Raw genomic sequence first — 16,997 nt, forward strand, 5'->3', positions numbered from 1 at the left:
CAGTGAATGCACAGATCTACTGCGTGGCTTTTTGGTTTACTCCAATTTCATCTGTTGCCCTGTGGATCTTCTGCAGCTCTGTGTCAAGCACCTGTGGGGGAACTAATGGGCCTTAATGGTCCTAAGCAGCCTCAACTGCGACTTCCACACACTCTTGAGCTGCATTTAAGCTCAAGCCTGGGCCTTCAGGTTTGCGTTGAGCAACTTTGTAGGCGTTCTTGGTTTTGTCTTGTACATAAGACACATAGGCCTTATTATCCAGTCCTGATTTTGGCTCTCTCTCATGACTATGTAGATACTGAACTTGGTTCATTGTTTGCTCTGTGGATGGACCCTGATACCGACACTTGTCTCAGTTCTGCTCAGGCACTGCGGGACCTGTTCATGAGGGCATGGGGTCACCCTTAGTGTCTAGTCACCCCTCGTGGAGCAGCCCCATTCATGCACCCCTCTGCTGACCAAAAAAAGCGCATTAAGAAAGGCCCTAACCTAGTTTTACATGTGCAGCAGTACCACCATTCTAGTTGTTACTGCTCATAGAAGAGATCTGTCTGTTAAAAAAAGAGCAGCTATCTGTACTCAGCAGCAGTCAAAAAAAAGCAGCTGAAGTATCAGTAGTAGGAAGATCAGGAACAGGATGGAAACCATGAAACCCCAGCACCCAGTGAAGAGGGTGTTTAATAGTTTCCCAGTTGAAATATGGATGAAGAGCTGGAAAAGGATGAAGAAGGGCTTGTTGCAATGGCCTAGAGGAGGATTGAAAAGGGGGCAAGGAGGGTTGGGGTGATGCTGGGGGCATCTGGCAGCTGGGCCCATGCTAAAGCGGAGCCGTTAGGCAACTTGTCCGGAAGGAACCTTGTGAGTAATCAGGTTAAGAGGCTTTTATGGCATAGTGTTAAGTGCTGTGCCTGAAGCTGTGTAAGAAGAGGGTTAGAAATGGGAATTTTATGACTGGGGGGTTGTAAATGAGAATAGCCCTGAAGATAAAATGGGACTGTCAAGTGGTTGAAGACCTGCTTTAAGCTGCTTTCATTGTCACTGCCTGCTGGTTTGGTTAGGGAGGGCGTGCTGGTAACTTGTGTCCTGTGGCCTGTGATGGTGGCTTGGGGACACAGCTTGGCTCTAGAGCGTGCATCTGACTGCCCTGGGTGAGAGATTGGCATCCCTGGAAGCTGAGGCAGGCTCTGGTCCCATTCAGAGAATAAGCAGGACAAGTGTCTTGGAAAACATCCCCAAGATGAGGCCAGGGAGGGAAAAGATGGCAACAGAAGGGATGAGCCAGCTCTCATCTCTTGCCTGTGTAGACCCTCCCGCAGCTTGGGGAGCAAAAGGCCTCCACATGGCCCTGCCATCAGAAGGCCCAGGGAGAGGAAGGGAGTGTGTAGCCATCTCACAAACAAGAGAAAACCAAATTCTGGTAGCCTGCAATGGTTGTACAGTTGTGCTAGGCACGCAGACTGGCCTGGCTCTGGCTGTCAGATCTATGTGTTTATTGTTCCCAGTCTAACTGGTGCCTCAAGCCATGCAGAGGGTCTTGCTGATCTTTTCTCAGTCTGGCATGACATAGAAGGGCCTCAGTCTCACCTGTGCTAGGTGTAGTTTGTGCTCAGCTTGAAGGGAAGGTGGCCAGGGCATGTGATGGAGGCATGTGAGTTCCAGCAGCCCTGCTGGGAGCTAAAAATGGCATGTGTGCTCACTGGAGGAGCATGGCTGACGGGGAGGAGGGGGAGGCGGTGGTGGCAGTGAGGGGCGTGTTTAGTTTTGCAGTTACTCCCTTGCTCTGTAGAAGGTTGGCCCTGGGCTGTGGGAGACAGCTGTGAAGGAAGACTGGTGGCAAGCGTGCATGTCCTCTGAGTGATGAGGCAGATATGGAAAAGGCTTGTGCAAGTTGCAGAACCTTCCGTGGGGTGCCCAGGAGACAAGATGGGCCTGTGGCAGGGCTGGTGCTGTCACAGGTGAGGTCTTGCCCTGGGGTACAGTTCCTGTTTGTAGGACAGGGTGTGAGAGAGCCCTTTCCTCAGCCAAGGATGTGACTTTGTTCTCACAACTTTGAGCTCTGGGGCTGTGGTCCCTTCTGCAGCTTTGCTGACCCACAGGCAGCCTGCCTTGCACACAGTTGTCCTGGCTATGTGGGCTGTCCCTCCTGTGGAGGTCCTGGGTCACACCTGTGCCACCTGCTAGGAGCCCTCTGATCTACAGAGCAGGGGTGGGCAGGGGCTGCCATCTGTGCTGGAGCCTGCCCGGCCATCGTCCCAAGTGTACAAAGTGGTCTGTCGTACCCGTGGATGGCTGTCGTACCCGTGGATGGCTGTCGTACATCCTCATCCTCACCTGTGGATTTGAAGGCAGCTGTGGCCCATCCTGATAAATCAAGACCCTTTCTCTTTGGACTAGTGATCAACCTGTGCTTGGGCAATGTGTATTTCAGACATATCTGCTCAGTCCTGTGTCCTGCACACCCCAGAGCACCCACGTTGCCCACAGATCCCTCCCACTGCCTCTGCAGCCAGAGAGAGACAAGGGGGACAGCACTTTGTCCCTTGCAGGGTCTGAGAGCAGCCGGGGTGGAGAGCTGCCGCGAGCAACAGCTAGTGGCATTACTTACAGGCAGGCAGGATGGTGCGGAGCCCCTCCTGGCTAGATCCTGAGGATTTCGAGGTAATCTTTGAGCCACGTGGTGTGTCCCCTACGAGGAACCGACTGCCTGGAGCTGGCGGTAGGAACAGAGGGCGAGGGGAGGGCTGGCAGCGCGGGCGTCTAAGCCCTCGCTTCTGCGCCCTGCCGCAGGACGGCCGGGCCGGGCCGGGCCGGGCCGGGCCGGGCCGGGCCGGGCCGGGCCGGGCCGGGCCGAACCGAACCCAGCTGGGCTGGGCCGGGCCCAACCCCGCCCGCCCGGCCGTGCGGTCCCTTTAAGAGCCTCCCTGCGTGTTTCAACCCGGGGGTGACGCGAGCGCGGTCGGGCCGTATGCAAATCAAACGCCAGCCGCCGGCCAATGGGCGCCGGTGCTCGGCAGCCGCTAGCCAATGGGACGGCGCGTCCCGGCGGGGCGCCGGCTCGCCCCATATAAGGAGCGCCTTCGCCATAAAAGGCAACATTGTATCGCTTTATATGGGGGCGGTGCGGCGCGGCGGGGGCGGCGGCGGAGCGGGGCCGTGAGCGCGGAGCGCGGCGGGGCCATGGCGGGGCCGGCTTGACCCGGCCCGACCCGACCCGCGCTCGCCGCCGCGATGTTGCCAAGCCAGGCCGGGGCTGGGAACGGCGCCGCCGCCGCGCTGGCCCGCAGCTCCGGGCTGGGCCGGTCGCCGGTGCCGCGTGGGGCGAACGGCGGCGGGGCGGCGGCAGGGGCGCCCGGGGGCCGCCTGGAGCGGGAGGCGCTGTACAGTGGCAGCGAGGGCGACTCGGAGTCGGCCGAGGAGGAGGAGCTGGGCGGCGAGCGGCGCGGCGTGAAGCGTGGCCTGGCCGAGGCGGCAGCGGCGGTGGCGGCGGGGCCCGCGGCGGGAGCGGCGGCGGCGGCCGCCTACAGCGGCGGCGGGGGCGGTGGGGCCGTGAGCGGCGCCAAGCCTGGGAAGAAGACGCGGGGCCGGGTGAAGATCAAGATGGAGTTCATCGACAACAAGCTGCGGCGCTACACCACCTTCAGCAAGAGGAAGACCGGCATCATGAAGAAGGTGCGGCCCCGCGACTACGGCCGGCGAGGGGGTCGGCCTGGCCGGGGGTGTGGGCCGCGTCCCACCTGCCCGTGGGACCCCGGCCGAGCGCGGAGCGGGCCGTGCCCGGAAACGGCTGAGGCTTCCCGGTCCCGCGGACCGGAGGGGGCGGCCCGGCACCAGCCCTTTCCGGGGGGCTGCGCGGGAGCCTCGGGCGGGGAGCTGGGCGGCCAGGAGCGGGAACCCCCGCGGCCGGGGGATGTCGGTGTGCCTGGCGGTCCACGGACGTCTGGTATGCCTGGGGAAGCCCATCCCGGTGCAGCGTCCACCTCTGGGCCGCTCCACGCTGTGAGCCGTCGTTGGGTGTTTGGTGGCACAGCTGGACTGCCCTGCCCCACAAAGGGGCCCGGCAGGACTGGCTCCTCGGGCCGCGGAAGGGACTAACGCCACGTCTCGGCCGGTCCAGAGTGCACTCCGTGGTTCCTGGTGTGCAAAGACAGATTAGAAACTTGGGGGAATTTGTGGGCGATTGGAAGCAGCTGGCTCACCTGCATCCCTGGTGGTGCTCATAGCATCTTCTGAACAACTGGGCAGTGCTGCACCCCAGCTGAGTTGGGCATCATGCACCTTGGGAAGGTGGGAATGGGTATGGGGTTCCACTGGACACATCCTGGGTGTATGGGATGTAGAATTAGGACATCCTGTCTGTGGAAGCTTGTAGTGCGCAGTGATGGCATATGAAGAGTGTACTTCCTAGTCCACAGGTATTCACCTGGGGGATGGTGCAGTGCTGCTTGGGTGCAGCTGTGCTCAGGACTGTGAAGCCTGAGAGAGCAATCTGGGTCCTAGTCCGAATGGAATGTCAGTAAGGGGAACAAGGTAGCAGAGACATTGTAACATTGTTATAATGTAACAGACGTGTAGGCCCAGTAACATCTTTTCACAGAGGTGAGGAGGAGAGACATCCGGATGTGTCTGGACAGGAGAGTGGGATTTCCAGAATGGAGATATTTCATTGTCTCTGTGTTCTCAGACTGCTCTACTGAGGGGACCACTCTACCTGCGGCCTCTTGGCAGGCAGCATCACCTAAGGGCATGCTAAAGGGGGTGGAGACACAGCTCGAGACAGTTCAACCTGTACAGAACCAATCTTGGGTTGGTTTTAGAGGCCACAGCTCCTCTGGCATGACAGGAAGCCTGAGCTGGTGTGAGGAACAGGACAGCCATGCTGGGAGTGCAGGGACATGCAGTGACTCTTGTCCTGCACTTTATGTTGTCCCTGTCACCTCTTCTGACTTCCCTGACTTCCTCTTCTTCCCTTGTGCTGCTGGCAGGCCTACGAGCTTTCCACACTGACTGGCACTCAAGTCCTGCTGTTGGTGGCCAGCGAGACAGGCCATGTGTACACGTTTGCCACACGGAAGCTGCAGCCCATGATCACCAGTGAGACCGGGAAGGCGCTGATCCAAACATGCCTCAATTCCCCAGACTCACCCCCACGCTCGGACCCCACCACTGATCAGCGCATGAGTGCCACGGGCTTTGAGGAGACGGACCTCACCTACCAGGTGTCTGAGTCGGACAGCAGTGGGGAGACCAAGGTAATGTTCCTGGGCACCCAAGGAGGCATGGCCTGTGCTAGGAGCCCTGATCATCCCCAGGCCTCTTTAAATAGCAGCTTAGGGAGCTGGGGATGGATCCCCTTTTACTGCAACTACAGTGAGCTTGTGCTGTGTGCTCTTAGGATTGAATCCTTGGCTGACAACAGTGGTGATTTGAAGAGGGAGGGAAGTGGGTGGCAGGTGTCAGCATGGCTCCCCACTGGCCCAACCCACCCCCCTGGCCAGCTTTCAGCACTGTTATCTCTCCCCAGGCGTCTCCATGCTCTCTCACTCATTGATAAAAATTTGATTCTGCCTCCATGGCCTTATAAGGCCTGGTTTCCCTCGCCAGAGTCCCTGGCAGGGCCCCTCACATTCCTTATAAGCTGCAGCTGTCTCTTGCTTTGGTGCTGTTTTGGAAGGGGGCAGGGAGGACATGGGGAATGGAAACATTTGGCTGGACAGACCATTTCTGCTCCCTGCCTGTTGTCCTTGCAGACACTGGCCGTTGCCTGCCTGTGTTACTTGTGGCCTTTTGCTCAGGGTGGCCTGCCCGTGGGTGCTGAGTCAGGCAATAGTGCTTTTCTGCTGGAAGGGCTCTGTCTTATCCCTGCATTCCCTGATGCTGTTCCTCACAGCTGTTGCAAGAAAGCCGTCTCCTGTATCCCTCCTACTTCCTTTGCAGGCTGGTGCTTGGTTCCACAGGTACTTGGAGGTGGGAGGCAGGGAAGTTTGTGGTGCAAGGCTGGGATGACATGCTGAATTTGGAGTTGAGCCACAGCTTCCCAGATCTGTGTGCAGTGCCCTTGGGTGCTGTGAGTTAGAGCAGTCTTGTACTTGTGCCTGTGGCATGAGTACTGGGCTTGCTGCAAAAGTATCCTTCCAAGTGAACTGTGGCCTTGCTCTAGGAGCTCTCCAACCATTTATGTACAAGCCACAGCAGCATCCTTGCCATGCAGTAGCCGCTGAACATTAAGCAGATAGAACCTTGAGATCTCTGTGGAATAATCACAAAGGTAGTGAGTGCAGCCCTGACATGTGCTCAGCATGTTGCCTGGGGCTTCAGGGGTGTTCAGCTGCCTGTTTTTATGCTATGACAGCACAACAGCTCTGGTCACAGTGCTGCTGGGTGCCCAGCAGCCCCCCATGGCCACTTCCCCACATGTGTGCAGTGCTGCACCAAGCACAAGCTTATTGCTGCTGAGCCCTGAGAAACATCAGCAGTCCCAGAGATCCCTGGAAACAGAGGAGCTGTGGTGGGCCAAAGTGTTCCTGACTGGAGACTCTGTGCAGGAGCCCAGAAGAGTCCTTGGGAAGGCTTCCTTCTGATGAGAGCCCAACATCAGTCCGGGCTATCCCAGTCTGGCATGTCTTCCCTGAGTGCCTCTGATTCTCAGTGTGAGCTGTGTCAGCCCTTTCCAGTAGACAGAGGAGCCAGCTATCACCAGCAATCTCTCCCTTGTGCAGCCTATGTTTGTAAGGACTTGTGTCTCTTGGGCTTCTCCTGGATGAAAAGACAAGTTCTGTGAGCATTTTGTAATGAGACGAATTACTTGTGCCTGGAGTAATTTGGAGGTGCAGGAAGCACTGTGCGTGGCAGCTGATCTGTCCCTAGCACGGGACTTGTCTGCATCATATCCCTTTAGATTCTTCCTGAAAGTACTGCTAATTAGCCCCAAATGAACTGTTTTCTTGGGGTGCACTTACTCTGCAGAGATCTTCTTAACACAACTTCTCTTTTCCCACTTTCTGATGCGACACTGCAAGCTCTATCCCAGTGGTAATGCTTAGTGTGGGGTGCTTTGTGGCCACAGCCAGCATTTGATGTGAGGCTGGAGGAGCTCTATGGCCCTGTCTTCTGCTTGACGTTCTGATTAAACCCACCCTGGCCTGCTGGGTGGCTGGCATTTGCTGAGGGATGGGTGGTACACATGGCTGGGTTACACAGGTACCTCGCTGGAGGAGGTGGCAGGAGATTCAGAGCCTGGACGATCAGGTCCAGCTGCATAGGATGCTCTGAGAGGCTTTCTGGCCTTCCTGTGTGAACTCTGCTTTCCAGATCTCTGTGTGGACAAAACCTGCTTGTGTTCAGCTGCTGCAGCAGAGTTGGGAAGACAATGGAGCCAGGCTGTTACCTGCAGTCAGCAGCCTGCTGGCATTCCTCTGTGCTACAGCCAGCAGCAGCTATGAGACTCTCCTGTTGTGCCAGACCCAAACTCTGCCATGATGCTGAGCTCGGACCACAGCTGGGATTGGGGCATGCTGTATCCTTGTGATGATACTGTTGCGCACTGACCTGTCTCATCTTTTGCAGGCCCCAAAGGACACTGTCCGTGTGCAATCTCTTGGGTGTGGTTATGTGATCCACTCATTCTGTAAAGCAGTGATGTGGGTGCGGGCAGACATCTGCTGCTATGCTGCACCTCTCTGCTCTGTGCTTGTTCCCAGACACTGCTCTGCAAACTGAAGTTTGCACTGAGCTGTGATGGGGAATGGACATGCAGCTGGATCAGGAAGGGAATGGAGTTCAGGGCTGCTGTTTGCCTCAAGGCTTGTCCATGGCCCCTTGGGTAACCTCTGCTGAAGGTGATCCATGGCTTGACTCCTATTGAAGGCTGGCCTTATGCGTGTAGTCTGGGCTTTGCAGGGTGCTGGGGAAAGCCAAGGAGCCCAGGGTCACTGAGGCACCCCAGACAATCATGGGTATGTGGCAGCGGGTGTCCAATCCCAAAGCCTTTCCCAGCTCTCTTTCTGTATTGGGAGCTATTGATGCAGCCCAAGACAAACACAATAAAGATGGAAGGAATCTGAGTCTCCCCTGTGTCAGAACAGGGAGTGCAGAGATGGAGTATGCATGGTTCAAGCCTGCTGGCAACAACTCTCCAAGCACCTTTGCTGCTCTCATGATACTGAGGTTTGCTCTTATGCTTCTAGGGAGCCCTGGGAATCCTCTTGAGTAGAGTGCTGTGAACTTTTTGGGATGTCTCCTCAAGGCCTGAGAGAATGGAGTGCCCTGGCTGCCTGGGGACTGTCTCAAGGGTGTACTGCTTTAGAGCTATAGCTGGGGATGTGGAACCCTGGCTTTTCCAACTGGGAACAGGATCTGTCCTGCCCCACTCTGCTCTGACTCTTGAGTGGGCTGGGGAGAGCTCTGCCCTGTCACCCACATGGAGAGGGCACCCACAGCCTCCTGTGTCCCATGTGCGACGGCAGGAGTTTGTGGTTGAGCTAATGGAAAGTGCTTCTGCTGGGCTCTGTTCCGTTATCACGTGCCTCTTCTAATTTGGACTTCAGGCACTGCGGTGCCAAGGGTGTTACTCTCCTCCCTCCCCAGGCCCTGGGGCACGACTGAGTGCCTGGGATTGGATCCCCCTGTCCAAAATGGGCTGCCTTCCCTTTTTTAGCTGTTCGTTGAGCTGTGAATTCCTTGTTCCTGGCAGCCTGACAAGCTGGGAACAAGGCTTAGCACGTGGGAGAGCTGGGCCCACCAGCCTGCAGTGGGAGGGGTGGGAGTGTGGCAGCCTTAACTCTTCCCAGACGTACTGGCAGCTGTGGCAGGACATGGGGATGGCAGGTCCCTTGTGGCTTGTGACATGGTCTCCTGTGAAGCAGTGCATTCTTAGTGTGCTCTTGGCCAGATGAGCAGGGCAGGGAGGAGCCATGGGGACCCTGGGTATTTGAAAGGGGATTTGGCGGACAGAGGCATGTTAGGTGAAATATGACTGTTAGAGACAGCAAGGCTTGGTCGGTTTCTGCAGACCCAAGCCACATCCAGCTTCGTGCTTTGTGGCTGTGGAAACCAGGGTGTTATGTGCTCTGCAGCCTGGCACACGCATTCCTCCCTTGTTTCCAGACCTGGCAGACCAGTCTCCGAGGCTAGTGTTGGCCCAGCACAGGGCCCTTTCCCTGGTGCTCAGCTTCTCTGGCAATGCTGTCCTCAGGCATAGTGCTCTGATGCTCCTTGCAGGACTGTGCTGTGTGCTGGCTGTAGCTGACACGTAGGGTCCTTTGGAAGCATTTGCCTTGTGCCCGTCTCCTGCTAGTAGATTTGCAAATAGGTGCTTTCTACTGCCTTTGCTCCAGGAGATTTGTTGAGGCATTCCCCAGGGCCTGCCAAAGCTGCTGTCAGGTCTGGGTCTCCCTAGTGTCCAGGTTTGCCTTTGCTCACCTCTCCCTTGCTGCTTTCAGCATACAGCTGCCTTTAAGAGCCAGTTCTCGGCTTGTTCTTGGTTGTGTGTTTCCTGCCTTAAGGGAAGTGCTGTGTGTTCCTGACAGGAGGCAGTGTATACCTTTACATCTGTCCCTGCAAGAACTGCTTTTACCTGTTGTGTGCCAAAAAGAGGCTATTCTCCTCTTAGATGTTTTGGGGACTCCTGCGGAGGGGAAGGGTTGCTTTTTCCCCTGATGCATTGCAGGGAAGGCTCTCAGGGGATCTGTGTGGCCCTGGGCTTGTATCCAGAGTTTATGCTGAGCACTCTCTAGCTCTCCTCATGCTGCATTATTGGGTACAGTTTCCTCATGTTTGTACAAGCAACTCTTCTCTGCTGCCCTGGCTCTCCTCCATGTGCTGGCAGCAGGCTATTGAGGGTATGATTTGGCAAGGGGATGCAACCTACAGAGCCTGGTTTGGTGTCGTGGGCAGAAGTCTCATGGGCTGGTCTGAGTTTTCACCATCTCTCCTTTTGTAGGATGCACTGAAACCCGCATTCGCTGTCACCAACCTGCCGGGAACAACGTCCATCCAGACAGCCCCCACCACCTCAACCTCCATGCAGGTCAGCAGTGGCCCGTCATTCCCCATCACTAATTACCTGGCACCAGTGTCTGCCAGCATCAGCCCCAACGCCGTCACCAGTGCCAACGGGACAGTGCTGAAGACTACTGGAGCCAGTGCAGTGACGTCTGGGGGCCTCATGCCAATACCCACTGGCTTCACCCTCATGTCAGGTCAGTGCCTTTAGGGGCTGAGGGCTGCATCTGTCTGTCTTGGCACCTGGAGTATGTTGCTGTTCTCTCTGGGGAAGAGGAGGCCTAGTGGCAGAAGGGAAGCAGAGTGGGTTGTTGCTGTAAGGTGAACCTGGCTGAGATTCCTTGTCCAAACCCAGCCAGGCCAGTGGCTGGGGAAGGGTCATGTAGTGACCGTTTCCTTAGAGTGCTGCTAGCTGGCCCTGCTGCTGGGAGGTGGTAGGGAGCTGAGCTAGGACCCCAGGACAGCACCAAGAAGCCTGGAGGGAGTGAAAAGAGCTGGTGGTGACAAAGCTTTTCTTTCTCCCTCCTTTTGGCAGGTGCTTCCCTTTCTCCGGGGACCCCTACCATTCCTCTCACTCAGTTACAGCCGCACTCTCTGGCTCTTTCCAGCCAGCAGGGCCAGGTGGTCACAGGTACAGCTGGACAGCTGCAGCAGGCACAACAGACAGTCTTCCGCTTCCCTGCCAGAGCTGGAGGGCAGATCGTGTCGCTGACAGGTCAGCACTCGCTTCTCCTCCGCTTGCTAGAGGTGGGGGGATGGAGGCGTCTGTGCGGGTCCTGGTCCTGGCCACACAGCTGACCACTGACTGAGGTGGGAGCACAGAGGAAGCAGAGCACAGAGTACCCTTGTTGTAGCTTCGGGGGAGAGATTGGAAGACAGGGCAGAGAATGCTTGATGTAGGCAGGAGTGGCATCCTGGGGGATACAGACCAAGAGAAGCAGTGGGTTTTCAGTCTCCTGCTCCAGGGTTTGGCCTGTGGCTAGCAAACACAGAGGAGACAGGTCTCCAGTGCAGCTGTGCTGAGGCTGAACTGTGGTGCTAGAATTGATGGAAGGATACTGCAGGGGCTCAGGTGCCCAGTGGCTACTTATTGAGTAGCAGCTGCCCTGGCTTTTGTGTTGGGGTCTGCAGTCAGTCACTGAACCACAGTGATTAGGGGGAGACAAAGAGCAGAGGAGTGGTGCTGCTGTGCTTCCTTGTGTACATTGTCCTTTGTAGGAATTTCTTCTTGTGCTGAGTCAAGGCTCTCCAGGTGTGGTGCTGTGGCTGGACATGCTCCTGGCTGGAGTTTCAGAACAGGGTTAGGCTCTCCTTTGTGGGGCAGCCATCATCTGAGGACCAGCATTGGTATGACAGTATTTCTTGTGTCCTACCTGTTTATACCCAAGTTGACGAGTCTGATAGCCTGGGTACTTTCTTGGAATGCTTAAGGCTCCCATGGGCCCTGGCAGACAGTATGATCCCATGCAAGGGGTCTGGATTTCCCTTGTGATCTGGAGGAACTAAGAGGATAACTGATGTATGTCTCTCTCGTTTGATGTGTGGGGAGATGCCCCGTCTGAGCAAGGTGGACAGTGATTCCTGCTCCCTGACATCCCTTACTCTTCCCTCTGGAGACAGGACCTCAGCCTTAGGGGAGCTTTCTGTGCGAAGCTCTGTTTCTGGAGCTGAATTGCTTTGCAGTGAGTGGTCTGGGCCAGAGGCTGTGTGGCTGTGCCCCTGCACCTCTAGGATTCAATGCCTTGAGGCCACGTGTTCTGTAATGCCTGTGTAGGGCACTGTGCTGTCCTTGAGGTCACAAGCTCTGAGATAGCAGTGGCCTAGAGCCCTGTGGAGGATCAAGCTGATCTCCAGACTGTGAAGGCAGCAGAGCCCAGCTGGTTTGCGCATTTAGGCTCTTGCGGTTCTGCTTGGTGCAGCGAGATGATCCTTGCAGAGCTGGCTGAGCATTGGAGAGGCATATGCTGGGCCCTCTCCTCCCAGCATATTCTGTGCTGTGTCTTGGTGGGGCCAGGAATGGTGAGGAGGGCCCCAGATGTTCTTGAACCATGCCTGGAAGTTTGGCAAAAGCTGTTGTGGCCTGTTCTTTACTCTCTGGAGTTCTGTGGGCCAGCTACCTTCTTGGCCCGTGTGCCAGGAAAGAACACATTTTGGTTTCTGCCACATGCTGCTTTTGTCTAGCCTTCCCCAGTGCAGTGTCATGCTGTGGAACTGTATGCAGCCAGTGAAGGACTGCGGCGCTTTCACGTGGTCCAGAGTGCCTGTATCCCTGTGGAGCCACAGGCTCATGGGTTCTTCTTTCTCCCCAGGTGGTACCATGGCTCAGCAGGTCCCAGTCCAAGCGATCCAGGTGCACCAGGCACCGCAGCAAACGTCTCCCTCTAGTGACAGCAGCACTGACCTTACCCAGACCTCTTCCAGCGGAACAGGTAACCACCTTCTGTCTGCCTTCCTGACCACTGCTGATAACAACCCACACCAACAGACCTCGTGCTTGCTCCCTGCCCAGTTTCCTTCTTCAGACCAACTCTATCCCAGCCTTTCTGACAGTTTCCCAGGTGTCTTGATCCCTGTTGCCAGCTCCTGTGCTATGTCATATCTAGGTAGATGCTGCTGTGCCTAGGGCACCTTCCAAGGGATTTCAGAGCTTCTCCAGATACATCATTAACTCTTACAGCATGGAGCTGGGAACAGGTTACCCAGTTCTCAGATGGTTTCTTAGTGAGGCAGCATTGCTTCACAAGGCATTGGCTCACATCTGCTTGAGATTTTTACTGTCTATGCATAGGACATCTCTTTGTTGGCAAATTCTGAGTTCAGGTGCCTGGATGCAGGCTGAATCTAGTTCAACAGCTTTATTAAAGCTTCATCAGGGAACTTGAGATACAAGTTGAATTTAGTCCTGGGATGTTTGACTACTGTGCTTTTCTGCCCCTTCATACTCATGAAAGGAGAGGTTTGAGCTCTTCTACTTGATCTGTGGGACTTTTCCCCAAGAGCTTGGGAGACAAGATGGGTATCTTCATGCACCATGCCTCAGCACAGCATGGCTGAGGGGTGCTGAGCAGGCATGTGAGTGTGGCAGACCCCTTTCATGTGGCTCACATGTAGTCTGTCCTGGTGCCAGTGACCCTCCCAGCGACCATCATGACGTCGTCTGTGCCAACCACTGTGGGTGGCCACATGATGTACCCCAGCCCACACGCGGTGATGTATGCGCCCACATCTGGCCTTGCGGACGGTGGACTTGCAGTCCTCAACGCTTTCCCACAGGCGCCCTCAGCGATGCAGGTGTCCCACGGCCAGGTCCAGGATCAGGGTAAGAGAGCTGTCTGGGTCAGTGCTCCCTTAAAGTGCACCCACATCCTGATTTTTCTCCTCTTGCATGTATTTATGCTGTATGTTAATTTCCAAGAATTTTCTTCTCAGCAGTCCTAGTGGCTGTACAAAGGCCTGGCAAGGGTGATGCTTGATGTGCACTTCTAGATCTTGCCATTCTCTTGTGCAAAGGATTGCTTGAGCTCTTGCTGGGTAAAAAGGGTGAGGGATTCTGGGATGGGTGGCGTGTGGGGCAGGCAGCAGAGGGAGCTAGGAGACTCTGGAGAGGTTGTGTGGTTGCATGAGGGAACTAAACAGCATGAAGCCATGTGGTCAAGACTTGGATTGAGGACTTGTGCCTGCTTCTCCCAGCATCTGGAAAACTAATGCATGTGGCTTTCTTCTGGAATGCCTCCATGTATGCAGACTGGCAGCTTTGTCCTTGTGAAGCTCCATGGAGCTCAGAAAATGGATCCAAGTGGGCAGCACTGTTTAAGGGACAGTGTCATTTGTGCTTCTCTCTGTGGCAGGTGGCGTCCCCCAAGTGTTCCTGACAGCCCCATCAGGCACTGTTCAGATCCCAGTCTCAGCTGTCCAGCTTCACCAGGTAGGCACAGAGTAGTACTTGCAGGTGTTCAGGGGGTATTCTTGCTCTGCTCCTGCCTGCACATCCTTTGTGTACGTGGGCAGACCTGGCTGGGTAGGGTCAGTCCTCAAGGTCTGGGAAAGCTGTCAGTGCCACCCACCTTTGGGTGACGCAGTTTTGTCCTCCGTGGGCAGGTGCCCAGGAGGGACAGTGCCCCCCTGGCTGCTGGCATGCATGGTGTCAGGGCATGCTGTCCCCCAGTCGGTCCTCCTCCCTTTTCTCTCTAGATGGCTGTCATCGGGCAGCAGAGCAGCAGTGGCAGCAGCCTGACGGAGTTGCAGGTGGTCAACTTGGACACCTCACACAGCGCCAAGAGTGACTGAGAGGCCTCTGCTGCCAGCCTTTTGTATCTGGCTTGTCGTGCCAGTGTTGGGGCTGGTGGCAATTCCTTCTCATACAGACTGCACCAGTTATTTATTGTTGCCTTTTCACGTTTCCTTCATCCACACATGCACACACACACACGCACTCGCCCACCCCCACGCACACAGGCATGCGCGTGGGGCTGCAGAACCCACCTGGGGTGGAGCGGTGCTGGGGCCATGCAGGGCTTGGGGCATTTGGATGCTGCAATAGCTGTGCTTGTCTCACGCCAGCCAAAGAAATTTGTCTCTCAAGGGGAGGATTGCTCTGCACTGTAAATAAATACTGCAGGCCATTCCCAGCTGAAGGCTCTGGCTCCTTCTGGGCGCTCCGAGTTACCTTGCCCATGAGTGTTTACTCTGCGTGGGGCTCAGCTCAGTCCCGGAGCCATCACGCAGGCGCAGCTCAGAGCAGAGTGGGTTGAGGCTGTGCTGCTGGCCTCAGCAATGTGCCTTTGTGGGGTGACAGGTCCTGGCTGCAGCAACTCACCCTGGGCTCTGGACAGGAGAGAGGGGCCAGCTTGCATGTGCATCTCTAGGCCTGTGCGCCCTCCTTCTGGAGGGCAGGGCACAGCTGTTGGCACGTGGCCCTGTCCTCCTTGTATGCACTACAGTGAGCCCTCTGCCCTTAGTGCCTCCTCACTGGGCTGCCTGGCAGATTTTCAGCCTGATTGGCACAGCCCCAGTGGCTGCCCTTGCACAGCTGAGGTGGTCTGTAGATGTCCAGGAACACAATGATGCCCTGGAGAGCTCCTCAGGGGCTCTGTGCTCTGCTCAGCCCCACACTCTCAGCCCTCGCACTGCTTGTGGACTCCGTACACCCAGGGGAACGTGGCTGGGTCCTTCTTACATCCCCCTGCAGCTCCAGCCGGCGTGTTCTAAATTTCTGTGTCTGATGCAAGGTGGAGAAGCAACTCAAATGTCAAAGGGAAGAGCCCATGGGGCATTGAGCTGCTGGGCAGGTGCCAGGCTCTTCCTCTGAGCATCAGGGTGATCTGCAGGCCATCCTGGGCTGTGGAGGAACAGCTGTGATGCCTGTACAGGCTCAGCAAGGCTGGAGGGAGAAGGGCTGGAGCATGCTTGGTCCTGCATGGGAGTTGCTGTGAATGGCTCTGCTACCTAGCCCTGTCCCTGGAGGGAGAGTGAGCAAGTGAGAGAAGCTGCTGAATCCTTAAGAGAAGAAGCAGCTACTGTAACTTTTTTTTTTTTTTTAAGTTAAAGACAAAAGAAGCCTTGGAGAAAAAAAAAAAGAAAATTACTTTATTTTTCTAAGTGTTAAACTCAGTATTTATGTAATTCTTTAAGGAATAAAAGTTTGGCTCCTGTACAGTTTTAATGGGATTTGTACCAGGGGGATGGGAGAGGGGTGGGTGGGTGGGCATGGAGGCAGGAAAGGGGCCTTGCTTTTGAGTTTGTATTGTAACCTTGGACATGTTCCCTCAGCATTAGCGTTTAAGCCACACTCTTCATCCACCAGCATGTGCCAGGGATCAAGCTCAACTGAGTGGGATGCTTGTTTCCCACTTATCTATACTGAGGACTCATAACTCTGGGCTCAATGGGCAGAAAGCGAGTGAAGCAGTGGCTAGTTTCTAGAAGTGGGAAACCCATTCCTCAGGAGCAGGGGATTTGTAGCATGCATGGGAGTCAGAGCTGAGCTGGGTTTTCTGATGATCACCCTGTTCACTTCTGATCCAGGGACCTGCAGCTGTTCTGTCACTGCTCTTGGTGTGCAGCAGTGCTGCCTGTGACTAAGGGATTTAGGCATCCCCACTGTTCCCTGGGTGTGGTGAGTGACCAGCAGTGGCTAATCCCTGTTCTCCCTGCTTGCTGTGTGGGTGGCATCTTCTGAACCCCTAGCTGAAGATCTGGGCTGTAGATCCCCCTCTACAGCATTTCTGCAGTACACAGATATGGACAGGTTCCCTCCAAGCTCCCTGTACAAAGAATTCCCAGAAGGGTCTTTCAGCCCTTGGTCTGTTGACAGCCTGGGAAGGGCTTGTGGAGAGTTGGTGAGTGACATTGCATGCTGCCTCCCCTTAGTATCCTTGCTCTAAGAGTGATGCATACACTGCAGCTCAGAGCATATGGGAGTGCTAAGCCATGTCCCTTTGCTAGGTGTATGAAAACTGCTCAGTAATGCTTCCAAAGCAATCTGGGTACCTAGAAGTTCATCCAGGGAGAAGTGTGGGTTTGGGGTTTGCGTTGTCCTTTGCCCCAGCACGTCAGTGTGGCCTGGCTTTGCTCTGCTTTGCTTGTGCTAGCACTATGGAGCAGAGCTGTTGGGCCAGAATGGCAGGAGAGCCCCTGCTGCTACAGGGTGTCTGACTGCATCCCCTCCCTGGCTCCCCAAAGGCAACTGCTGGTTAAACGCTAATGGTGTATTTTATTTAAGTGCAGACTTGTAAGAACACTTGTGTATCAGGGATGAAATGGCATTTATTGTGTGGTGACATTTTTAGTTAATTTTACTGGTTTGAGGGGTGTGTGTGTGTGCGCGTGCGTGTGTGTGTACGCATAAGTGTGTTTGGGATTATTATTTTTTTTCCCTCCAGTTTCCAGGGTTGTGTTTCTGGAAGGATGTGGAAGTAATCACAGTACTATGTACAGAGCTTTCTTTTGTATTAAAAAAAAATTACTCTTTCAATAAATGTTATCATTTTGTGCACAGA

The 16,997-nt window shown here is 55.4% G+C and overlaps 1 protein-coding gene across 4 annotated transcripts; it reads left to right on the top strand.

Moving 5' to 3' along the window:
* The first annotated feature begins 3,127 nt into the window (after positions 1-3,127).
* Positions 3,128-16,997, top strand: SRF (serum response factor). 4 transcript variants are annotated; one of them, XM_064647855.1, is made up of 8 exons: positions 3,133-3,669; positions 4,983-5,249; positions 9,938-10,196; positions 10,535-10,714; positions 12,309-12,428; positions 13,127-13,318; positions 13,848-13,924; positions 14,191-16,997. In XM_064647855.1, the coding sequence occupies exons 1-8, from the start codon at positions 3,229-3,231 to the stop codon at positions 14,284-14,286; spliced, it is 1,632 nt and encodes a 543-aa protein (XP_064503925.1). In that variant the 5' UTR covers positions 3,133-3,228; the 3' UTR covers positions 14,287-16,997. The 4 variants fall into 4 exon arrangements, with proteins under 4 accessions (XP_064503928.1, XP_064503927.1, XP_064503925.1 ...); XM_064647857.1 differs by lacking the exon at positions 13,127-13,318 and having other exon boundaries at positions 3,130-3,669; XM_064647856.1 differs by lacking the exon at positions 10,535-10,714 and having other exon boundaries at positions 3,136-3,669.

Source organism: Pseudopipra pipra, chromosome 3 (genome assembly GCF_036250125.1).
Source record: "Pseudopipra pipra isolate bDixPip1 chromosome 3, bDixPip1.hap1, whole genome shotgun sequence".
NCBI lineage: Eukaryota > Metazoa > Chordata > Aves > Passeriformes > Pipridae > Pseudopipra > Pseudopipra pipra.